At 44.8% G+C, this 26,288-nt stretch overlaps 1 protein-coding gene across 1 annotated transcript in view; it reads right to left on the bottom strand.

Moving 5' to 3' along the window:
- BAIAP2L1 (BAR/IMD domain containing adaptor protein 2 like 1) overlaps positions 1–26,288 on the bottom strand; it is a 97,594-nt gene that overhangs the window by 9,646 nt on the left and 61,660 nt on the right. Inside the window, exons 4-12 of the mRNA XM_007940936.2 lie at positions 9,046–9,107; positions 8,875–8,946; positions 7,488–7,625; positions 6,713–6,865; positions 5,314–5,481; positions 3,803–3,950; positions 2,427–2,634; positions 1,858–1,935; positions 444–624 (exon numbers count right to left, since the gene is read on the bottom strand). Coding sequence (XP_007939127.2) covers positions 444–624; positions 1,858–1,935; positions 2,427–2,634; positions 3,803–3,950; positions 5,314–5,481; positions 6,713–6,865; positions 7,488–7,625; positions 8,875–8,946; positions 9,046–9,107 — 1,208 coding nt within the window. The remainder of the gene's footprint in view (positions 1–443; positions 625–1,857; positions 1,936–2,426; positions 2,635–3,802; positions 3,951–5,313; positions 5,482–6,712; positions 6,866–7,487; positions 7,626–8,874; positions 8,947–9,045; positions 9,108–26,288) is intronic.

Here is a 26,288-nt window from a genome sequence, read left to right as displayed (position 1 = left end):
GTGGTGCCCACATGGTGGCAGCACTCACATGGCAGCTTGTGCAAGGCAAGTACTTTCCCAACGGCCTGAAGATTAAACTCCCACTTTTAACCTGAACCTTCCTTCAGGAAACAATGTGAAATTGGAAACAGCTGCAGAAAAGGTGACTAACTGATCAAAGAACGCCAGCCTTGGCCAAGAGCGAGCAATTAGAACCCTGACGGCATCCACCAAACTCTGGACTGGCCGTGTGTAAAACAGCCATTTATAAGAAGGAAGAACAGAGGAAGGGCTGAGGTAAGGAGGCAGAGGCTGTGTGACAAAGAGGGCCTGGACCACATGCCCCTGCAGGGCCACCCCTTTCACGCTGGTGGCAGACCAAGCTGCCAGGTAGGAATGAGAACGACAGGTTTGGGGTGTGAGGGAGCTAAGTGCGTGAGGTAAGACCCCGCAGTTTTACTCACAGGAGATGGGGCTTCAGGTTTGGCCTCTGGAGCTTTGAAGGTGGAAGTGGGTTTGGAAATCTCCGCCCTCTTGTCTCCCGTTGCTCCTGTGGACACACATTCCAAGTAGTCTGGTGGGGGAATGACGACATTGGTCTTCTCAGATAAGTTCAGTGTACTGATGCTTCTCACAGGTGCAGGGCTAAAGGCGGACAAGAACAGAATCCAAGTCAGACGGGGGGCTGCTGTCCAAACTCCACACACCCTACCACCCAGAACAGGACAAGATTAATCACCAAGGCAGTGAGGGAGGAGGGCATTACCACAGACAGACAGACACACACACACCACACACACTCCCTGTAACACTGCACTGTTCTGCTGTCTGTAGATATAACTCCAAAGCCATTCTTGAAAGTCATGACAGAGAAAAGGCAGAAGAAACCCCCTGATTAGAGGCTGGTTCTTGATTTATTTCATCTAAGGTGATCGACTTAAAAAAAAAAACCAAGACATTAGCAAAAACCTTGGCAAGTATTATTAAGCACTTCAGATTTTAACAAATCAGCACTGAAATCCCTTACAGATGGGTTTCGTTTCTTGGCACACTGGCATTCCCTTTGTGCTGTTTTATAAGAGTGACGACAGGTAGATGGACTCACGAGACACTGGGAAGAGCAGTGGGCAGGATCAGGGAGGGCCAGTGTGGTGACCTAGGCTCCAGCTGGACAGGCGCCTCAGTTTCCTTACTTTTAAAACGGGGACCAACCTCAGAGGGAGGTGTGACAATTCCATGAGCCAGTGAACGGAGATCACTGTGTATAATAGGTGCCACCAGTGATGATGTCACTACTATGACCTGGACTGAAACCCAGTTTGGGGTGTCTGCACAGAGGTGCTAGGTGAAGCCCAGAGGAGTTAATTCAAGGCACGGGAGTAGATGCGATGGCTCAGGAAGTATGGCAAAGGAAAAGGACTGAGGCAGAACCCCAAGGGACACCAGCGTCCATGGGATGGGCTGCATAAGAGCCTGTGAACAGACAGCAAAGGGAGGGCTGGGGAAGTGGAAGGAAAAACAGAGTTCAAGGTAAGATACCAAGGCAGGAGAACATTCTAGAAAGAATGCTCAAGTGTTCAAGGCTGCTGCTAAGTGAGTAAAGACAGGAAATGTATACACAGGATATAGTAACAGGGTGGTGGATGACAGGAAGCGGAGTTCCAAGGACTGGGCCGAGAGGTGCTCTGGTCTCTGCACAGATGACAGTAACGCCCATGGAGAATGGAAGTTACACAGGCAACAGTGGAACAGCAGCCTGTCTTCCTCTCTGCCCACATATCTGAGCTTCTCTGTGGAACTGGCTACATCATCTAGACACAGTTCTGGTGTGCCTGGAAGCACTTGTCAGAGGGGATAAAAGCCTCACTCAGCTTTGACCTTGGCACAGGTACAGCTGCTGCTTCCTTCAAATTTTCTTCCAGTAACTTGGTGTAGGATGACGGGAACCAACCTCTCCTGCAGGTGAAGAGATAAAAAGACCATTCTGTGGTACAAGCAGCAGACAGTTGAACAGCAGACATGCTGAAAAGTGACTTGGTGACAGTGCAGCACAGACAGGTCCCTGCATATCATGGAGGCCCATGTGCAGACCGAGTGGAGTAAGCTATGTAAAAGTATGCTTCACTAGTTACAAGAAGGTCTGTGTGAGGAGGACAGCACTTACTGTTACATGTTAAATCATAAAGTATGTCTGATACATGAATTATTCTTGAGTGATCAAGCCACAGGCTTTTCATGAACAAAGGAGAGGCACACCTAAGTACCATCAGAGGTGACTTCACAGAGCCACGTCTGTTCAAGCATCTAGTGTTTGTTTGTGTGCGCACACAGAAAGCTGCCGAGACAGAATACCTGGTTCATTCTAACTCTGAACACATGGTTAACCTCGCTTGGGCTAAGTGATCGATGGTAAGGACACACCAGCGGGCCTCTGAACAGTGACTTACACCTTGGTGGTGTCATGCTCCCCGTAAAGCCAGCCATCCTTCTCGTCGGGGATGAGCAGTGTGATGACATCCCCCTGGTCAAAGCTCAGCAGGGTCTTGTTCCCACCAGCGGCGTGCGGGAAAACAGTCTTTACCTTCTGCTTTTTCATCAGGTTCAGACCAGTGGCCACAGACACGGAGCGCTGCAAACTAGGATCCTCGGAGGAATCTGCCAAGAAACGATCGTCCAGAGGCAAGTTCAACAGGGCAGGATCCAGAACAGCACCAGTCCCGCCGCCTGCCCTCAGTCCACAGAAGCTCCTGGCTTATGGTGCCTGGATGGGCAGGGCTGCGAGGACCAGGGCAGGACCAGGGTGGGCCTGAGGTCCCGAGCCCTAAGGGAGGTTCCCGAGGCTCAGGGTTCTTTTCCACTGGATTGATCTGCAGTAGGATTTCCACCAGTGCTGCTCTCTTTACACAACAAATGTCTCAAGATCTTCCTTCAACTGCTCTCAACCTGAATCACAAAGTCAGGCTGAGGAACAGCTAACTCAAAGCTGGCCTTCACTGACTACGGCTGCGAGACAAGGAGGCTACTGGGAACACAGGTGTTCTCATCATCAGGCGTGCTCAGCTTCTGACTGAGAGCGCAGTTAAGGACATGGTGACAATGACGAGCACACTGACTATGCCCTCACTAACAGCCCCCTTGGTCCCCACAGCCAGTTTCTGAGGCCACATCAACAGACGAGGACACCACAAGAACCATGCGGAGGCCAGGACTCACCCAGCAACACTGAGCTAGCAGGTGGCAGGGCCAGGAGTCACACCAGGGCAGCCTAACTCTGCAGCCTACACTCAAAAGCCCTGGGCACTGTGTCCTCTGTCACAACTCATATGCAGGCTGATACTTACCACTCAAAAAAAAGAGGGGACACTCACTTATTTCTTTTTAGATACTTTTTTTCCACTCAACTCTACTAACCTAGTAATGCATCTGGCACATTTACTTTAAAACAATGGAATATCTTCTCGGCTTGAATCTTGCAAACTCTTAACTGCCATCAGAGATGGTCACACCTCACGACACACACCTCCAGGGTCCTGGGCTCCAAAGACCGTAGGAAGCTGTTGCCTCGGGTGTCTGCCAGTGACCACAGGTCCTGATTTGCTGACAGGCACACAGTCAGCAGAGTTGAGGCGTTTAGGCAGGTGTTCCCTCCTGTGACAGACTCGGGCCTTTGTTTGGAGGGTTAAGTTCCTCAGAACAGATGTTGAAGAAAAGTCCCCATTTGCTGAACTCTCTACCTCACGGCACATTTATCCAGAATATGCTCAACATTCATTTTTTAAAAATTTGAAATGTATTTTAAAAAAAATCAAAGTGAATCTCTTACCTGTTGAATTATTAATCCTTTCTGAATTCTGTGTAACTGTTGCTGGGTTATTAAACATATCGATCAAAGGGCCGGTGTAGGCTTTGGCTGAAGTTGCTGGGGGCATCTTTGGCGAGTATTTAGAAAGGGTGTCATGATCTTTGCCGACCTGTGAACAGTCCATCATTAGTCTAATAGTGCAACACAGAAGCGAATGTACCGCTTCCCAGGGTTGTTCTGTAGCCCCTTTCAACCCCATCTTCTCCCTGAAGTTCTTAGTTGTGGGGCCTATTCTGAGTTATTTCAAGAGACCACACAATTTTTTTTCCCTCATTTTTTGGTCTTATTTGTCTTAAAAAAAATAAAAAAAGGCTCTGGTCCGTCTTTGTAACAGCTCTATCCGCTGACGTGGGGGTGTGCCGCAGTTCAGATCCATGCCCTTACTGATCCCATTCCGGTTATTTTCAGGGTCTTTCATGGTCAATAAACCTCACTGCATGTCATGCCACATCAATGCCTTTACTGCCAATGAAGAGATTCCTAAGAAGCAGAACTGCTGAAGGAAATGTTTATGTTCATTTTTAATAGATTTTCCCAGATAACTTTGCAAAAAAGATTGTCACAATTTATATCCGAATAATAATGTTTAAAAGTGGCCAGATTCCTCCCAACTTCTGGCTTTCTGCTTAATGTCTGAGTGGCATGCCATGCCGTCTAATCTCATTGCCACACAGACACCCAGCTGAATTTCCTAAACCCCTTTCACGTGTTCCCTGGCCATCTGCATCCCTCCTGGGGGAAGGGCCTGGTCAGATCCTCAATGTGGACGTGAACTGGGTTGTCACTGCCAGTGGGCACTGCACCAATCACAGAAGATCTGTCACATCCGTCTTTAATTCAGCACGTGATGCGTGCCAGGCGCTACTCCAGGCATCAGGGAGGAGCTGGCTTCGTGGCTCCTCGTCTTGCTCACCTAGAGCACAGAAGGTGCTGTCTTCTCCCCACCGTTCCACATGGTAAGGAATGGCATTGAGCTTCACTGCTCTGTTCTATGACAGCTATTCTTCCTTCGTTGGAAAAAACTTTTAAAGTTTGAATCATCACAACCAAAAATAGTAACAATAAAATTTCCAAAACACAGACAATAGTGCTAAACATAGTATAAGACATTTGTACAGCTAATTCCAAATCTGTACATGCGAGGGACCAGGATCAGAAAAGATGGGCCCTAGGAGAAGTCTGTTAACCAAAAGGCTGGCAGTTCAAACCCACCTAGGAGCTCCATGAAAGAAAGACTGGCAACGTGCTCCTGTTAAGACCATAGTCAGGAAAACCCTCTGGGGGTAGTTTTACTCTGTCACATGGCGATGCTGAGTCGGAATCGATGTGACAGCACCCAACAACAACAGAAGAAATAAAGGGGACCTGTGACTTCCACTAACAAGTCAAGGCCTTGGGCCTCAGCAGAAATTTGGCCTGATTCATCTTAGCAAACGTGCATCCACAATCCGGGCTAGGTACCCAGCTCCTACCATACTGCTTCTCTGGATCACTGGTGAGGGCTGAGGCGTTCCAGACACTGGGGTGGAGATCGGGGTCTTAATTTCTTCTATCATATTCATGATCTTCTCTGGCACTTTGGTGGCATCACCACAGGACTCCTGCCACCAGGGCAGTTTGGAATTAAGTAATTCCGCAGACTATACATCCCACAGAAACAAAAGAAAAGAAAAAGGTGCATCGTTAGAAGAGTGGACGAAAATCTTATCAAGTGACACCACTGATAACCTGCACTGGCTTGTCTTGAGTGTGGAAGCTTGGAGTTCAATCCAGTAAGAGTTTAAGCATCTGGGTCGTCTGGTTTGCTGAGGACAAGGCATAGTGCTTGCTCTAAAGGAATGGGGCCGCTCCCTTAGTCTGCATGCAGAATGAAGACTAAGAGCGGGATAAAAACTGAGTAAGGACAAGTTCAAAAACTAAAAGAGGAAGGGAGGAGTCTGTACCAACTCTACTATGTTCCCAGTGGTCCCAGAAATGCCTGTCATGGAGGGTCTGGGGGATGCACAGGGGGCTTTGCAGAGAAAGCTGCAGATGGGAGACGAGCGTGCCATAGCCCCAGACACAGCAGAGGGTCTCCCCCAAGCCTGGCTCCACTTGTTGTGACTGGACTCCCCAAAGCCCTTCAGTGAACCCCTATTCCGGGGCAGCAACCTGGCCGGCAGAGGGAAGCGGGGCCCTTTCCAGAGCAACCTGCACAGCAAGCACTTAGACTGTTTCCGCAATGTGGGCTGCAGGCGCTGGTGCGAGTCATGAGCGGGTGGACCAGGCTTGGCTCTGTCCCAACTGTCGCCTGACACACTGTGGTAATGCTGCCCGTGGACCCCAGCTTTGCCTGCTGTTCCCAGGGACCACTGCAGGGACTGGGACTTCTCAGCAGAGGAAGACAGATAAGTACTGATGGCACGGGAAGGGGTGTTTGCGGCCTGGGATAAAACAGCCAGGGATACCACTCGACATGGACCCAGAAGTGCAGCATTTCACATGATGCAGAAGGCAGTAGAGGTAAGGTCCACAGAACCCACAGTGGCCCTGGGAAGGGCACTGTAGCCAGGGTGCACCCACAGAGTCTCCTTGTGAGAAAAGGGACAAGTGGCATTTCTCAGTTAAGAAGCACTGTTTAGAGACAGGATATGGGTGTATCACTAAACCAACCCATTCCCTATCATAAGCAGACACTCAACAACCGTTTCATCTACAGTCCTACAAAGTCACATATTCAAGGTGGCCACAACCGCCTTCTCTGGAGTCATCTCTCTGGCACTGCAGGCCTATCATTGTATGCTGGGGCCTATGCGGAAGTTAAGGCACGTTAAGTGCTTTTAAATATGAAATGATATTAATAAATGCAACACACATGACCACCACACCCACCTGGATGTGGTAATTATGAATGTGGTTTGAAAAACTGCAGTGCTTGTCAACCAGGAAGCAGAACCGCCTCTTCTCCTCCAACAGAGCTTCTCTGCAACCATCGGCAATGAATTTCTGGATTTCACTCTGGCGAGAAGTGACGGTCTCCACATACTAGGAAAATAAGTGATAATCGCACAAGTCTGACACAAGGAATCAAAGAGTCACACAGCCTGGCACGCATCCTTCCACTTGGTTTATTAGACAATGGGACGTGTACTAAACGCAAACCAATGTTAGACCGAGAACAGCTGCACCCTGACTTGAGCAGGTAAGACCATTCTCATTAAGATCCCTGACTCATAAGGGAGGGAAGGTGTCAAAGGCTATGTTTCCACTGGGCAATCTGCATAAAACATTACTTTGTGTTTCAGGGCAATGGCTGTGTTCCACTGGAAACTTGGGCTTTGGGACCAGAGAGTTCCAGGTTCAAATCTCAGTTCCAAATGACAACCATATGCCTTAACCTAAGCCACAGTTTCCCCATCTGTAAAATAGGGAAGCAATGCTTTACCACGTAGTCCTCCCCTCCCGACTCAGGAGACAAGGCCAGTGTTTTCAGGTCACGCATTCCTCCCAACCCCAGAAAGCTCTGCAGCTTCAGCTCTTATTGGAGCGATCGCTCATTTTTAAGCTCAACAGTAGCACTCGGTGGGTGGCTGAGGTAAGTCAGTATCTCCTTCAGCGCACCAGCTGTCAACAACCAAACCAAACCAAACCTCACTGCACAGCTTACCTCAAGCTCTTTGTGTTCGTATTTGAGTGCATTCCGTGCTCCCTGACTTTTCCTCCTGATCTTCTTCAGCTCTGCTTGAGACTTCTCCAGAGAGTCTAGCTTGCTCCTATGTTCTGTTTGGTATCGTTTGAGAGTTGCCTGAAAGTGAAAGGTGATGAGAAAAACCTGCACCGTAAGAGGCTGCGCAGGCGGGTTTGCAAGCACTTGAGTGTCTGAGTGCGTGCCACAGCCCCGCCCCCTCACCCCCACGCTCCACCCCCATAGCCCTCAGCTTAAACGTTCACTGCATAGCCTACCCCGTGTACATGAGGGGTTCCTGACCAAACTGGTAGTTCTGTGACGACAGTGTCTTCTCCTTCTACTACTCCTTTTTTCAAAGGGTCTTGGACACTGGGTGGTCAGGAAGGGCTTTGTAAACGACATTACATCACCCAGCCCTCAGTGTTGTGTGATTTACGATGTCAAGAAACCCACTGAGCCAGGATAATAGCTCGTGACCATTCTGGGGGCCGGGTCACAGTGTTAGGAGCTCAAGGTCTGGGGTCAGCAGACCTGGATGAGAATTCTAGCCTCACTTGTCATTACCTAGGTGATCTCAGCAAATCACTTTCTCTAAAATCCTTACTTTCCTCTAATCTGTAGTGTGAGGGTAATAAGAGTACCTACCTTGAGGAGTTTTTGTAGGGATAAAAGCCAGATAATTATGTAAAGTGTGTGGCATCAAACACCCTCAGTATATACGAGTGCTCAGGCCAGAGCATACACAGGTAGGCAGCAGGCCTTATGGAGCCCCACTGGGGATGTGCTCAGGGAAACCTAGGCTGCTTACTGCTACATGGGGGTCACAGTCGTGGTGAAAAGAAAGGGGACTTTGGGTAAAAAAGCAAAATAACGTGTGTACTGGAACTGGAGGGCCAGGCTGAAAATGACCAGGAGGAAGTGCTACAATGGGCAATCCTAGGGTGGTGGGCAAGAGTCACCACGCCGGGGAGGTCTCTGCTCAGGTCTGGGAGCTCTGGACGGTGGGTGCGCTCTTTCTCGCATGTCTGTGTCCTGACATGATGTGTAAATGCGGCAGTCAACTCACACTGTAGAACAGAATCCCCTACAGGTCTTCCCTGAAAATGATTCTTTCCAAAAGCAGTATGATGTCTTGCAATGGTTTTTCTCTATGCTTTTCAACGAATACCCCAAGTGTTAGGGAAAATGAGCCCACGCGGCGCAGAGGAACCTGTCAGTCTTATGCATTATGTTCACACGCAGGATCACATCCTGCCAACACTTGCTGTTGGATGAACACGGGGGAAGGTTCCGGGCCGAAAAAGCAGGCAAGTGCCACCTCCTTGAACACGGCCCTCAGTGTGGAAGAGAAAAACCCTGGACTTACGTTCATATACTTTACATCAAGTTCTGTCTTCTTCTCCAGCTCGTGTATAATCTCTTTATGGAATTTTTTGAACTGTTAACAAAAGGAAATCAAAAAGTTCACACTAAATTGGAATCATTAAGCAAAATAAAAAAGAAATACGTTTTATAAACGTAAAAACAGTTTACATACATTTTCATCAAGACTTTCGTTAAGTTTCTTGTGTGTGCTTGAAATCTCTATGAGAACATGCCCTGCGAACAAAAAACCGGGTACGTTAGGGGAAAGCCACTGCATGATCCTCATGGAGAAACATGAAGGACAGGAAGAGCAGAGCAGTCACGCTACAAGGCTGCTGAGCCTAAGCCCACAGCAGCACATCCACAAGGGTGGGTTCGAGACGGACACGGCTGACAGGAAATTTACTCTACAACATCGTTGACCAAAAGACGCCACGCTTGTCTTCAAGCTCACGTTGCTCTTTTGGTACTTACTCCTTAAGCTGAATCCTATATAACCCACTCCTGACCAGTCAATTCTGACTCACAGCGACCCTACAGGACAGAGTAGAACTGCTCCATAGGGTATCCCAGGCCATAATCTTTAAGTAAGCAGATTGCCCCATCTCTCTCCCAGTCAGCTCATGGGTTTAAACCACCAACCTGTTGGTTGGCAGCCAAGCACTTAATCACTGCGCCACTAGGGCTCCTTGAATCCTATATATCTGGTTTAATTTTACAGCTGTCTTACAAATAGCTCAGTCATTACACTAATTACAGAATCGAATCATTTATTTTGACATAATTTCCAAAGCACACTGATGATCTGTCAGGCATAAAAGTGAAAGGTTCTTTTTCTCATGACAATATTTTTACATAAACAGCGCACACTGTAAGTTTTTGCACCCCGTGTGACCCCCATGCATTATTTTCATAACTGTACTATACCAATGTTTTACACGTTGATGACTTCAATTGTTAACTGTCCAGCAGATTAACATTAATGGGCATATCTTGGTGCCTGTTGGTACAGAGGTGTGGTCCCCAGCAGCAGATGCTCACCAGCCAACGCACAGGTGTCTAAAGCAACCCCTCTCCCAGCAGAATCCTTTCTCTGCTTTGCAAACCACTTTCTCCAATGCAGGAAGAAATAACTTCTCCCACACAGGAATTAGCCTTTGTTAGGGTGGCTGGCCCAACCCAGGAGGTGTGTGGGTCTGTGCACCCCAGGCCCAAGAGGCCACTCAGGTAGGTGAGGCCACTGTGCTTGGGCTGTTTGAATTTATTCCCTGCGTGGATGCCGCGTGGTGGGTGTGAGAGCCTTGGGCACAGAGGGGTCACATGGCCCTCACTTGGACAAGATGGGTCCAACCAGCCACCCGAGGGGCCCGTGGGGCCAGGATAGTGTGATGGGTCCGACTGGCCACCATGGCTTATACTTTTATTTTACAAATATGATCAGAAGCAACATTTTCGGACTACTGAGTGAGGGTGAGTGAGGCCAGAATTCACTTCTAACACACAATATATATGCATGCCCATACTATGCCAGAAAACTTTTAACCTAATTTCATTATTTTCAAGAACTCTGGTGGTATAGTGGCCAAGGCATTTGGCTGCTAACCGAAAGTTCGGCAGTTTGAACCCACCAGCCACTGTGTCGGAGAAAGGTGAGGCAGTCTACTTCTGCAAAGACTGACAGCCTTGGAAACTCTCTATAGGCCAATTCTACTCTGTCCTATAATAAGGTCACTATGAGTTGGAATCAACTCAATGGCAGTGGGTTTCGTTTGTTTTGGTTCACCACTTCTGGCAGTGCGTGTGTGTGTGTGTGTGTGTGTGTGTGAGAGAGAGAGAGAGAGAGAGAGAGAGGCAGAGAGAGAGCGAGCAAGTGAGAGATGAAAAAATCCGAGAGCTCTCCTGTGGCTCTGGAAATATTAACGCATGGGAGACCGCAGCACAGCGCCCTTCCCGGGGCCTCCTGGGATGACAGCAGGTCTCAAACAAGTACAGTCACATGATGGGAGAAGACGTTCTAGGAATCTCCCTCCAAAAAGCAGCAGCAAGACCATGGGTGTGCAGAGCACACGTCTCTGGCAGCTGAGTGGGAGTGGGCTGTGTTCCTGCAGCCACTCTAATGGAGGTGAGCAAGAGCGTTTCCCCACCAACTTGTGCACAGGGCTCAGACAGGCTAATATGGAAGAAATGGGAGAGACTCACAGAACCAACAGAAACCACCACCACCACCACCACCAGTGTTGGGTGGAACAGCCTAGAGCTCAATGACTAGAAATAAGAAAGCTTTTGGTGAACTGAAAGGTTGCAGATGAGGAGGACTTCGGACAGTGACAGAACACAGGAAAAGAGAAAAGGGCCACAGACTACATGTACCCTGGGCCCAGACGCCCCTCTGTAGATATGACTCCAGCAGGCCCTGCTCCAGAAATGTTTTAAGGCATCTGACTCAAATTGCCAGCCCAGCCTTTCCCCTCATCTTCAGAGTCAGAAATGCTATTCCTTCTGGAACCAACAGCTGGGTATTCCATTCTTGTTGTTGGTAGGTGCTACCGAGTCGATTCTGACTCCCGGCCACCCCACATGTACAGAGGAGAACTGTTGCATAGGGTTTTCAAGGCTGTGACTTTTGGGAAGCAGATGGCCAGGCCTTTCTTCTGAGGCAGCTATGGGGGGGGGTTCACACCTTCCATCTTGTGGCCAGTAGTTGAGCACTTAACCATCTGCATCACCCAGGGAGACCAGATGTTTAGGTACATGCCTCATATTCAGCATGTCTAAAACTGAACTTGCAAACTACCCTGGCTTCTCTAATTTTAGCTGTTGGCATTATCACGGGTCAGCCACTCCTAAGGAGTCAACACCTCCCTGCATGGAGGGGACATACCCAGTGACAGAGACTCATTCCCTTGTGCGTGTGGGGCCATCACTTGGGCCTCCTCAAGGGTGGACTCACACCCCCCCCCCCATCCTGCTTTCTTTGGACCATGAGTACCAGCTCTAGAATCCTTCCTGCCCAAGAGGGGAGGCATGTGGGGATGACACATGAAGTGTATGTCCATCCAGCCATTTGTCCCACTAGAGGTGGAACAGGATTCTTCCTGGTCATATCTCTTCAGACACACACACACACACACACACACACTCCAACCTCTTACGTTTCCCTTCATCACTCTCTCTCAACCACAGTCCTGGCTCAGGTCCTTATCACTGCTCCCCAATGCGCCCCCTGGCTCCCAGTTTGCTCCCTTCTGGATCATCTTCCTTATGGGGACTAGAGATCTTTCCATAACGCGAAGGGACATGTGACTCACCTGTTCCCCCTATGGTACCTCAGCAATGGTACTCCCTATCAATGCATCCAAAACCATCATGAATAGTGCTGCCTAAAACCATGGCAGGTGGTGGGGACTGAGATCCTCCAAGCCCCCGAGCATGGGCTGATCCCAGGCCTCTGCAGGAGAGCTTGTTGGAGAAATACGAGCATGTGGCAGACAAGTAACAGCTCTCATGGTTACATCATGAGTTACCAGGTGCTCACAGACATCTTCAGTGATGTGGACTTCATTTACCCTGTAACTAAGTTCTCCGAAACTCAACAAACACAAACACACGCACCAGAAATCTTCACAAAAGAAACTTTCACATGACTGAGACTATACTTACCTTGTCATTTTATATCAGTTAGTCATTTCAGATACTGATATTATCTGAGTTACTTTCACATGTACTTGAAACCCATCAACAGCTCCTTGTTGGAGATGAAAAACAAACAACAGGGAAAAAAAAACAATACTTCACTTATTTGAAAATCAGGCACTCTACTCTTGGCAAGTTGGATCTACTTTTTAAAAGTACCTGAAAATAATTTTGCTTAAATCATTCAGAATGATTCAGGTTAGAAGCAAAGCATTCTTCTTCTTCTTTTTTTGGTGTTCCCTTTTCTTAGGGGTTGAATTGTGTGTCCAAAAATATATGTTGTAAATCCTAACCTCTATGCTCATGGTTACAGCATTTGGGGATGGGTTGTTATGTTAATGGGGCAGGATTAGTGTAGAGTGTATCTTGAATCAATTTCTTTTGAAATATAAAAAAGATCAAACAAGTGAGCAAGCAAAAATGGAGGATGAGAAACGCCATGCTACATGCAGATCACCCAGTGGCAGACCCTCCAGAGACAAGATGCTGCCTCCAAAGCCAACAGAGAGAACATATTTCCCTGAATTCACACTTTTAGCCTCCTGAACTGTAAGAAAATAAATTTCCGTTAAAGCCATCACTTGTGGTATTTCTATTATAGCATCACTAGCTAACTAAGATAAAATTTGGTACCAAAAGAGTGGGGTGCTGCTCTTAAGATACCTAAAAAAATGTGGAAGTGGTTTTAGAATTGGGTAATCGGTAGAGACTGGAAGATTCTTAAGGTGCCTAAAAGAAAAAGCCTAAGGCGGTCCAGTAGTGCAGTGTCTAAGGCATCTGATGCCTTAACTAGTAACCAGAAGGTTGGAGGTTCAAACCTACCAGCTTCTCCATGGAAGGAAGACAAGGCAAACTACTCTGTAAAGATTTACAGCCTTGGAAACCCAGTAGGGGTCACTATGAGTCGGAATTGACTAGATGGCAGTGGGTTTGTTTGAGTAGTAAAAGCCTAGATTGCCTTGAAAAGACTGTTGGTAGAATTATAGATGGCAAAGGCAGTTCTGGTGAGGGCTCAGAAAGAAGGGAAGAAGCCACAGAGAAGCCTCTGTCAACACAGAGAATACATATGGCACCAGCAGCAGAATGTTCCTAGAAACATGGAAGCACAGCAACGTGGTTCTGGTGAGGCTTTAGAAGGAAATGGTGAACACGAGACTGGACAATGGAAGAAGAGTGATACTTTTTATGCAGTGGCAAAGAACTTGTCTTAATTAAGTTCAAATATTTGGTGAAGGTACAACTTGTAAGCAATGAACTTGGATATCTGGCTGAGGAGATTTCTAAGCAAGATCCCAAAGTGGCCACAAGATCCCAAAGTTGCCACAAGGTTTCCCCTTGTTGCTTATAGAAAAATGCGAGAAGAAAGAGATGGACCTAAAAATGAACTGTGAAAAATGAAAACAGAACTTAAAGATATGGAAATTTCTGTTGCACAAACTAAGGACCTAGAATGTTCACCAAGGATGTGGCTACATAATCTTTTGTTAAAGAGATTAAGCCTGTGACTGATGGATCTAACCAACTACTACAGCAGAAAACCCATCAGCTGAGACGGAAAGGCGCAGAGAAAGAAGGAAAGAACACTATCTGCCTCTCAGAATTCTATAGGCAGGAAACAAGCCAAAGGAGCTATCTGTTGTTCTCCAAGAAAAGAAAAGGACCATCCTTGGAACAGCTCAGAGACCAGCAGAACTGCTGGAAGGAGCAGAGGGAACCACACCTTCTCATCTTCCAAGGGTGGGGTCACCGCTTCCTAAGTTTTAAAGAGTTGGATCTTCACCAACTCAGTTTTGTAGTGTGAGGCTGTCACTCACAAGTGCCATGCCCAAGGGGCCAAAGGGGAGAGGCTGCCACTCAGAAGGACTAAGGGAAGGGGCCGCCCAAAGCCAAGGGAGCAGAATTGCCACCCCAGGGCCCTGCAAAGATCACTTAGGGGCAGAAGCCCCCAAACAAGGCCCTTCCTCCAGAGTTGACAGGGAAAGCCTTCCCTAGAGTCGGCACCCTGAATTTGGACTTCTGGCCTTCTAAACTGTGAGAGAGAAATTTCTGTTTCTTAAAGTTGCCTGTGTGTGGGATTTCTGTTATAGCAGCACTAGATAGCTAAAACATCTTTCATGAACTTTATTTCCACAGCCTTCTATACTGTGGATCTCGGAGAAGTGTTGCCAAAACAGAATTAAGTGCTAGTGCAGGCACTCTTGTGAGCATCCACACTGCTGAGCTTGGTGCTCTCGCCTGAAGGCCATGTGGCGAGGCAGTGTATTCCCTCATCACCCTCTCCCCTCCTGCTGGCGGTTCCTCCCCACCGTGTGCAGAAAAGGCTCCATGAAACAGCTCATTCACACTGTAGGTCAGGAACGGAAAACCTGACCTTACGTTTGTTATTTTTATCCTTCACAGTTCGCGGAATTTAGATGCCAACCTCATAGCAGCAGCCACTGAATCCTTGGTCATAAAAAGATTTAAAAAGTCTTTACTATGATCGTGCAAGCTGCCAAAACAATCTTGAAATAGAAAACGAAAACAGCTTTTATGTTCAATCTACAGAAGTTTAAAATTAAATATAGCAAGCACTACTTCATGTTTGTAATGCTACACACCTTTGTTGACTCTTAGTTCTGTTATCCACTTTTTCATCAAATATATTTAAGAGACAAAAATTAGGGGAGGTGGGAAAGGTAGGGTGGAGAAAGCCCAGCCTAGATTCTAAGGGAATAGATCTAATTCTCTAAATTACACGTCCAAACTCGAATCAACGGGTCAATCCCAGAAATCCGCATCATGGTACAAACTGGATCAATCATTTCCTTCTCATTCAGGCTCTGAGTCAACAATTTGGGAAAACTCACAGTAATTACAGTAATATGACTCAATCTGAATAAATTATATTCTTAAATGAATTTAAATTAAGACATTTCTAAATCATGACCTCAACATAACAAAAAGACAATCTCTACCATCAGTTTTCCCCTTAAATTCACACAAATAATAGCTAATGGTGGTGTCACTCTAAATTTAGGGAATATGAACAAACATGCCAACCATTTCTGATGATTATGTGTAAAGATATGTACTTAGCCAATAGGCAGTACTGACTTAAAATACTAAATAACAAAAATCTAGAGTATTAAGGCATTGGGCTGCTAACCAATAGGTGGTTTGAACCTATCAGCTGCTCCATGGGAAGAAAATGAGGCAATCTACTTCCATAAAGATTTACAGCCTTGGAAACCCGATGAGGTCACTATGAGTTGGAAGTGACTCGAAGGCACGGGGTGTTTTTTTTGTATTACTGGTATGAACAAAGTTCTGGTTTGAAATAGGGATTAGTCATTGGACTGTATTTTCTACTAGACAATCCATCAACTCACAGTGTGTATTAGAGGAATCACATGTTTCTGAGAGCACAGAACACGTGCCAAACATGGAGGCATGGGTACAAGTGGTTCTTCACGTGTATCTGATCTTCAGATATACACTTATTTCCAGAGAGCAGAGAGCGAGGACTGAGCCACACGGTACTTCCTACGTGTTACTACAGGTGGAATCAGACAATGTCCTGCTCTTGGCCTAAGTCATATTACATGGCTTAAAGTGAACCAACCAAAAATGTCACTGGGAAGAAGGATATGCTTTTCTGACAATTTTCCAAATACTAAGCACAAAGAGGAGAAAATATGAGGCTTTGCCAGCATTTAAACATAGGACTCAATGACTGTCCACGAGCCACAGCCCCTGGACGTAGTCCAATGTGTTCTCTTCTGGTCAGCATCAGTACTGTACAAGTAAATGGTATAACAGTGCATTTAACAGACACTCCTCCAAAATTACACCTTCAACTCAGCCAACAAAGCACCACAGCTCTAATTCATATCCTGCACAGACGGGACAATCATTCCACTGCTGATCATGATTTATCCCATCTTAGGACTACGAGGGGAACCTAACAGAAATTATACGACGGAATTATAAAGTGTTCTAACGTCCTTCCCGTCTGAGATAAAGCTAGAAGTACCAAGTAACGTTAGATTATGGTAAGAAAAGAATGAATGTTGAAATCTCTAGGATACCCACTGAAAAAATAAAGCACGTTTAAAGACCAAGCTAAGAGAGAAGAGAAAAATAATCCGTCAAAAAGGACAAGAGAACATATAAAGGCAGAACAGGCAACAGAAAGCAACTGTTAGGATTAAAAAGCCAACTATATTCCATTTATAAAAGTTACATCATAAACATAAAGACAGAAAGGTTAAGAGTAAAAGGACAGAAACATACATGGCCAATACTCATCAAAAGAAAGGACATAGGTCTATTATTAATACTAAAGAGATTACACAACAGTCATAACACACAAAGGAGGAGCATTGTTAGATATAAAAGGTTCGACTCATCTGAACAATACAATTCTATATATGTATCCATCTATCAACAAGATCTTAACATATTTAAACCAAAACAGAGCTGCAAGGAAAAATAGATACTGAAACATAGTATATTCTTCACCCACTACATAATTAAGCTAGAAACCACTAATAGAAAGATAACTAGAAAATTTCTACACGTTGGAAATTAAAAAACAGACTTCTCAATAACTAACAGGCAAATGTTGTTGTTGTTATGTGTCGTCAAGTCAGACCCGACTCATAGCGACCCCTCCTTGGGTTTCCGAGGCAGTATCACTATGGAAGTAGATTGCCCCATCTTCCTTCTCAGGAGTGGCTGGTAGGTTTGAACCTCCAGCCTTCTGGTTAGCAGTCAAGTGCCTTAGGGACTATGCTACCAGAGCTCCTAACAGGCAAATAAGAAACCACAATAAAAATCAGGAAGTATTTTGATGATCTACAACTAATAATGCAATCCTGATCCAGATTCCATCATCTTTGTTTAAAGAGATGGAAAACTAACTACCAACTTTATATATGTAAAGGAGAGAGACCCTCGATAAGTGAAGCCCTGCTAAACAACAACAAAGCAAGAGGCGTCACAAAATCTACTACATGGTCACAGTTAAAACAGCCTAGTACTGACCGACGACAGACACCCAGACAAGCAGAACAGAGCTGAGAACCCAGAAGTCAATCCAGCCACCTCTGGCCAGCTGATCTTTGACAAAGGGCCAAAAATCATTAAATGGAGAAGAGATAGTCTCTTTAGTAAATGGTGCTGGCAAAACTGGACATTCATTTGCATAAAAAGGAAATAGGACCTCTATCTCACACCACATACAAAAATGAACTCAAGTTGGATCACAGACCTGAATATAAAACCGAAAACCTTAAAGAACATCAAAGAAAAACAGGGACAAACTTAGGGGCCCTAATTCAGGGCAAAAATACACTATCAAATGTAACTAAACCACACAAACACCAGAAGACAAAATAGATGACTGACACCTCCTAAAAATTAGACAGTGCACCAAAAGGTTTCACCAAAATAGTAAAGAGAGATCTGACAGACTGGGGAAAAATTTTGTTGGTAACGATACATCACGCAAATAGCTAATCTCTAAAATTTATAGAAAATTTCAACATCAAGACAAATAATCCAATTAAAAATGGGCAAAGAACACGAACAGACACATCCCCAAAGAAGACAATTGGGCAGCTAGCAAACACGTGAAGGAATTCTCGTGATCAGGAGCCACCGCTGTGGTTGGTAGGTGCCGTCAGGTCGGCGCTGACTCACAGTGGCACCGCGGACAACAGAACACTGCCCCGTCCTCAGCCAGCCTCCAAGCCTTGCTGTGCTTGAGCCCATCGCTGCAGCCACCGTGCCCATCCATCTCACTGAGGGCCTTCAAAGTGATGTCTTTGCTCTTCAACATTTTAAACATGTCTTTTGCAGCAAGTCTGCTCGATGCAAATAATATGTCATTTGATTTCTTGACTGCTGATTCCGTTGACTGCGGATCCAAGTAAAATGAAATCCTTAACAACTTCAATCTTTTCTCCTTTTATCATCAGTTTCAAAGGACTGAAATGGTACAGAGAATGCTCTCTGGCCACAACAGAAGTTAGAAATCATTAACAAATGAAAGTGAAAAAGTATTTGGATATTAACATATGGAAAATAATTTATGGAAATAAAGCAGTCTCAATATAAATGAAATGAAAATACAATGTCAAAATTTGTGAAACGCAGCTAAAACAATGCTTAGAGGGAATATAAAGTCTTAAAAGCTTATGTAGAAAATAAGAAATACTGAAAATCAATGATCCAAAATTCCATTTTAAAAAGTTAGAAAAGAGCAAGTTAATCCCAATATAGCCCTGGTGGCACCACAGTTAAGTGCTTAGTTGACTGAAAGTTGGCAGTTTGAACCCACCCAGCTGCTCTGCAGAGAAAGCCCTGGTGACCGGTTCCATAAAGATCACAGGGTGGAGAACCCTACCGGGCAGTTCTGCTGTCACAGGGTCACTGCGGGTCGGCATCGACCCCATGGCACCCAACGAGAAGAGAGGGAATATAGATAAAAGCAGAAACCACTGAAACAGAAATCAATAAAGTTGATGAAAATTTAGTAAAGCTGATAAACCCCATAGCAAGACTGACCAGGAAAAGGAATCATTCCCAATATGACAGACGGGAGAGAGGACATCACTACCATCTACGTAATGAGTGAGCAGTATGGACAACTTGATGCTAATAATTTAACAATTTAAATAAAGTAGACAAATTCCTTAAACACATTTTGGTCAAAACTAACACAAGAACAAAGTAAGGAATTTGTAATGAAGAACCTTTCCACAAAGCAAACTCCAGGCCTAGAGGGTTTCCCTGGTGAATTCTATCAAATGTTTAAGGAAAAAAGAATATCATGTGATGCAAACTCAGAGGAGGGTGGCTTAACCCTGATAGGGACACAAGAAAAGAAAACTATACACCAACACGGGTTATGGATTAAGATACAAATCTCCCTTATAAAAAAATTAGCAAATGATTCCAACAGTATGTTAAAAGAATAATTACATCACCATCAGTGTATTTTATCCTAAGAATGCAAGGAAGGTTTAACATTCTAAAATTAGTCAATGTAATCCATCACAACACAGAATGAAGAAGAAAAACCAAACGAACACTCCAGACCCTTGTTGCTTTGGGGTATGAGCACTTGGCCTGCACCTGCAGGCCCAGAGCCCTTGGCAGGGTGAGCCCTCTCGGGCAGAGCTGGCTATCAGATGTCTCTATCCTTACAGCCACTTGGAGCCAGTTCCTGGCAGCTGGAGTCTCTGTCACCAACAGAGAAATACTGAGGCCCAGGCTTAGAGGATCCCAAGCCACGAGCAAGATTTTTTTTTTTTTTAAACAAAAGACGCTTTTGTTTATAACATTTTCACCTTACCAAGCAAGATGACTTGCTCAGTGCCAGACCCTTGGCAACCCAAGTTGTGAGGATTAAATATCCTAACAAGTGAGATGGACCAAGATCAAGACACACACTAAACATCCTGTCGGATTTCTTCCAGCTTCCTCACCTCTGGTGAAAGGTGGGAAAGAAAAGGAGAGATGAAGAAAGCAGGAAGTTATCAGGGACACTTATTTTGAGAGTTTGGCAATAACAATTTTAAAAGTACACTAAGACAGCAGCTGGAGAGAGCAACCTACACTGTTTTCTTTGTAAAGGAAAAAGATGATTTATAAGGTACAAGGGAGGAATAAATAAATAAATAACCTATAAACCCATGTCCTCTCCATATGGTTGACATGCTGCGTTAATTCTGGATGCATCTGTAAGAAGTGATTTTAAACAGAAACATTACTGCTATCCCCTCAGCAGGGCCAAAAGCTCATGAGGCCTGCTGCTGGAGGCCATCCAGGACATTTTCAAACCACGTCTTCTCAGTCAGGTATTCAGCAAGGAGCCGAGGATACCAGTGGCGCAGTCCCTGGATCTCTAGGTGAGATAGCTTTTCTGAAAAGTAGAACCAAGCATTGTATCAATGGGTGAGTAGAGTCAGGGCATAGGAGGTAACTCTGTTACTAAAAAACCAAACCTGCTGTCCTCAAGTCAATCCCAACTCATAGTGACCCCCACTGGGTTTCCAAGACTATAAATCTTTATGGAAGCAGAATGTCTCATATTTCTTCCAGAGAGCAGCTGGTGGGTTCAAACCATCCTTTTCAGTTAGCAGCCAAATTCTATAATCACTATACCACTAGAGCTGTTTTTGGTAAAGATTACAGCCTTGGAAACCCTATGGGCAGTTCTACTCTGTCCTCTAGGGTCACTGTTCTTGTTAGTTTTTAAGTGCTGTCAAGTTGTCTGACTTACAGCGACCCTATGCACAGAACAAAACACCGCCCATTCCTGCACCAGCTCTATAATCCTTGCTATACTTGAGCCCATCACCGCTGCCACTGTGTCAGTCTATCTTGCCTACACTCTTCTGTCAACCCTCCACCTTACCAAGCATGAGATCCTTCTCCAGGGAATGGTCCCTTCTGATAACATGACCAAAGCATGTAAGGATGAAGTCTGGCTATTCTCACTTCCGAGGAGCATTCCAGCTGCACTTCCTCCAGGACAGATTTGTTAGTTCTTTTAGTAGTCCGTGGTACTTCTAGCATTCTTCATCAACACCATAATGCAAAAGCATTGATTCTTCTATGGTCTTCCTTATTCACTGTGCAGCTCTCACATACATAAGGCAACTGAAAATACCATGGCTTATGTCAGGCGCACCTTAGTCCTCAAGGAGACATCTTCGCTCTTTAGCACTTGAAAGAGGTCCTTTGCAGCCAATTTTCCCAGCGCTATACGTCGCCTGATGTCCTGACTGCTGTTTCCACTGGCGTCAATTGTAGAACCAAGCAATGTGAATTCTTTGACAACTTCAATCTTCTCTCCATCTATCATGATGCAGCTTATTGGTCCAGTTGTGAGGATTTTTGTTTTCTTAATATTGAGCTGTAATCCATACTGCAGACTGTATTCTTCAACCTTCATCAGTAAGTGCTTCAAGTCATCCTCACTTTCAGCAAGCAAAGTTGTGTCATTAGCGTATTGCAGGTTGTCAATGAATCTTCCTCCAAGGCTGACACCACCTTCTTCTTCCTATAGTCCAGCTACTTGGATTATATGCTCAGCATATAGATTGAGTAAGTATGGTGACAGGACACAACCCTGACACACTCCCTTCTTGATTTTGAACAATGCAGTGTCCCCTCTTTCTGTTCCAATGACAGCCTCCAGATCTATGTACAGGTTCCTCATGAGTACAATCTAGTGTTCTGAATTCCCATTCTTCTCAATGTTATCCACAATTTGTTATGATCCACACAATCAAATGCTTTTGCATAGTCAATAAAACACAAGTAAACATCTTTCTGGTATTCTTTGTTTTGAGCCAAGATCCATCTGACATCAGCAATGATATCCCTCGTTCCATGTCCTCTTCTGAATCCAACTTGCACTTCTGGAAGTTCTCTGTCAATATACTGCTGTAACAGTTTTTGAATTATCTTCAGTAAGGTTTTACTTGCATGCAATAGTAATGATATTGTTTGATAATTTCCACATTCTGTGGGATCACCTTTGGAATAGGTACAAATACAGATCTCTTCCAGTCAGTTGGCCAGGTAGCTGTCTTACAAATCTCTTGGCATTGTCAAGTAAGTGCCTCCAGCAGGGCATCTGTTTGTTGAAACATCTCAATGGGTATTCTGTCAATTCCTGGAACCTTGTTCTTCGCCAATTCCTTCAGTGCAGCTTCAACTTCTTCCTTCAAATACCATTAGTTCTTGAACATATGTCACCTCCTGAAATGGATGAAGATTGACCAGTTCTTTTTTGGTACAGTGACTCTGTGGATTCCTTCCAACTTCTTCTGATGCTTCCTGCATCATTCAGTATTTTGCCCACAGAATCTTTCAATACTGCAATGTGAGCCTCAAATTTTTTCCTTAGTTCTTTCAGCTTGAGAAGTTCCGAGCACATTCTTCCCTTTTGGTTCTCTAACTCTTTCTAGGTCTTTGCACATTTCATTACAGTAATTGGCTTTGTCTTCATGAGCTGCTCTTTGAAAGGTTCTGTTCAGCTCTTTTATCTTGTCATTTTTCCATTTGCTTTAGCTACTCTTCGCTCAAGGGCACGTTTCAGAATTTCTTCTGACATCCATTTTGGTCTTTTCCTTCTTTCTCATATTTTTAATGACCTCTTGCTTTCTTCGTGGATGATGTTCTTTATGTCATCCCAAAATTCCTCTGCTTTTTGGTCACTGGTATTCAATGCATCAAATCTATTCTTTAGATGGTCTCTAAATTCAGGAGGGATATAGTCAAGGTCATATTTTGGCTCTCGTGGACTTGTTTGAATTGTCTTCAACTTCAAGTTGAACTTGCATATGAGCAGTCGATTGTCTGTTCCACAATCACTCCTGGCCTGGTTTTGGCTGAAGATATTGAGCTTTTCCATCACCTCTTGCCACAGATGTAGTCAATCTGATTTCTGTGTATTCCATCTGGTGAAGTCCACGTGTATAGCCACCATTTGCATTGTTGAAAAAAGGTATTTGCAATGAGTAAGTCGTTGGTCTTGCAAAATTCTATCATGCGATCTCCAGCATTATTTCTGTCACCAAGGCCCAATTTTCCAACTATCAATGATTCTTCTTTGTTTCCAACTTTTGCTTCCAGGCACATCTTGATTGCATGTTCAGTCAATTGCAGACTGCAGAAGTTGATAAAAATCTTCAATTTCCTCATCTTTGGCTTTGGTGGTAGGTGCATAAATTTGTATAATAGTAGGATTAACTGGTCTTCCTTGTAGGTGTATGGATAGTGTCCTATCACTGACAGCATTGTACTGCAGGACAGATTTTGAAACATCCTTTGTGATGATGAATGCCATGCCATTTCTCTTCAAATTGTCATTTCCAGCATAGCAGATTATATGCTGTCTGATTCAAAATGCCCCAAACTGGTCCATTTCAGCTCACTATTGCCTACGATATCAATCTTTATGTGTTCCATTTAATTTTTGACAACTTCTAATTTCCCTAGATTCATACTTCATACATTCCATGTTCCAGTTATTAATGGACGTTTGCAGCTGTTTCTCCTTAATTTGATTCATGCCATGTCAGCTAACAGAGGTCCTGAAAGATTTACTTTATCCATATCAAGGTTGGTTCTACTCTGATAAGGCAGCTCTTTCCCAGTCGCATTCTGAGGGCCTTCCAATCTAAGGGGCTTGTCTTCCTGTGCTGTATCAGACAATGTTTCTCTGCTATTCATAAGGTTTTCTCTGGCCAATTCTTCGGGAAGTAGATGGCCTCTTCCTTCTTCCTAGTCTGTCTCAGTCTGTAAGCTGCGTTGAAACTTGCACACTCTGCTGTCTTTTGAAACACTGGTGGCACAGCCTCAAGCCTCACAGCAATGCACAAGCCACCACAGTATGAAAAACTGACAGACAAGTTTGTCTCCTTTATCTGTTGGAAACCTCTCTGCCCTCCCCATACCAAATTCCTACCTGGATCCTGCTGCTCTGTTGTCCCTGCTAGTTCCCTCCCTTTCCTACCTTGCGGGGTGGGGTCCTATCTCCCGACCCCTATGGGGATCCTGCCACTTTTGAGTCCAAATTGACTCAAAGGCAACAGGCAATCTTTACAGAAGCAGAAGCCAGATTTTTCTCCCACGGAGCAGTCAGTGGATTTGAACTGCCTACCTTATGGTTAGAAGCCAATCGTTTAACCAGCACTGTGCCACCCAAAACCAAACCCCACTGCCATCAAGTTGATTCCAACTGAAAGCGACCCTACAGGACAGAGCAGAATTGCCCCATAGGGTTTCCAAAGCTGTACATCAAGCAGACTGCCACATCTTTCTCCCACAGAGAGGCTGGTGAGTTCCAATAGCTGACCCTTTAGGTTGACAACTGAGCGCTTTAACCACTGCACCACTAGGCTCCTTAATTCTGTTATTAGTATTGATAAATTGACTCAGGAAGCAAATTAAAATGTTTATTTCTCACTTCATTTTTTATTTCCAATTAAGGAAATCTGTTCTAGCTGGTGTGCATAGGAACTATTCAGTTATATAAGCACAGGACTTGCAACAAACGAAAAATATTCCCCAACTTGGGTTTTAATGCACTGTTCTTATTTTAGCTAAAGGAAAAACATTAATTTATTCAAAGTATCAATTATATATCACACAAATAATTTAAAATCAAATCCATATACAGATTACAAGAGGTTGTTTTCTTTATATCCAAATGTAAAATACCATTAAAAGATTGAGTTTTCTGAACATTATATCAAGTGAGGGACGTTAACATTAATTATTAATCTTGCTTGTGCACCAATTAGCAGATTAAGGCTAGAACAAAACCATTTTGCTGTTAACAAACTGAAAACAGTTGTACATTAATAACGAAGAAGCCGAGGAGTAACCCCTCCCATGGTAACACTAATCAACAGGACACATGTTCATTGACAGCTTAAAAAAATAATATAACTGAAAACTTTAAAAAAGTTTTTCAAAAACATTAAAAGATGACCTCAAACACAAAGACATGGTTTTCACTGAGCCCAACAGACAGAAAAGATACTGAGCAACAGTATCTGATCAAAATTACTGAATAAAACCCTTTTAAAAATTCTAAGTGAAAAATATTTTTTTTCCCAAAAGAATGAAGGGTTTTTGTTGTTCGGTTTTGTTTTAAAGCACCCACTTCTAGATGAAGCAGCTTAAAAACACAAAATAAAACAGGGCTACTATTCCCAGCTTCCTGGGGGTACAATATTCATTTCCTCGCCTAAAGCTACACCTTACAGAGATGCTAACTGGTCCCTGTAGGGTTTGGATGTAAGGGAGCCGCCACACAAAACTCAGAATCTATCTTATTATATCTAAGACTTACTCTGGTGGTGGGGTGACACACCCAGTGAAGCACGACCTATCAGCCAAAAGCTTGGCGATGTGAACCCATTCAAGGGCACCTGGGAACAAGCCTGGTGATGTGCTTCTGAAAGGTCGCAGCCCTGCAAATGCTCCAGGGCAGCTCTCCTCTAAAACGGGTTGCCATGAGCCAGAACTCACTGGATGGCAGCTAACAGCAGCAGAACTCTGATTCCACACTGACAACGCAAACACAGAGCCAACGTCAAACAGAAGTGCCTGTGTTCATAGATCCCTGGGTGGACAAACAGTCAGGGAACTCAGCACTTTGAGTCCATCCACACATGCCTTCAAAGAGAGGCCCGGCAACTTGCTGTTGTTGTTAATGCCGTTGAGTCAGCTCCCACTCACAGGGACCCTATGAACAACAGAACGAAACGCTGCCCCTGCCAGCCTCACAGTTCTGCCACCTGAACCCACTGTTGCAGCCACTAGGTCAGTCCATCTTGTTGAGGGTCTTCTCCTTTTTCAGCGACCCTCCACTTCACCAAGCATGACATCCTTCTCCAGCAAATGGCCCCTTCTGACAACATGGTCAAAGCAGGTGAGATGAAGCCTGGCCATTCTCACTTCCAAGGAGCATTCTGGCTGCACTTCTTCCAGGGTAGATCTGTTAGTTCTTCTAGGCAGTCCATGTGGTGTGCTAAAACACCACAACTCCAAAGCACCAACTCTTCTTCAGTTTTCTTTATTCATTGTCCAGCTTTCACATGCATATGGGGCTACTGAAAATACCATAGCTTGGGTTAGGCGTACCTTAGTCTTCAAAGAGACATCTTTGACAACTTCAATCTTTTCTCCATTTATCATGATGCTGCTTAT

The sequence above is a fragment of the Orycteropus afer genome, unplaced genomic scaffold (genome assembly GCF_000298275.1).
Source record: "Orycteropus afer afer isolate SDZICR_OR568_19922 unplaced genomic scaffold, OryAfe1.0 scaffold00006, whole genome shotgun sequence".
In the NCBI taxonomy this organism is placed as follows: Eukaryota; Metazoa; Chordata; class Mammalia; order Tubulidentata; family Orycteropodidae; genus Orycteropus; species Orycteropus afer.
Note: the sequence above shows the minus strand (reverse complement) of the source record. Positions and strands in the feature narration are given on the sequence as shown.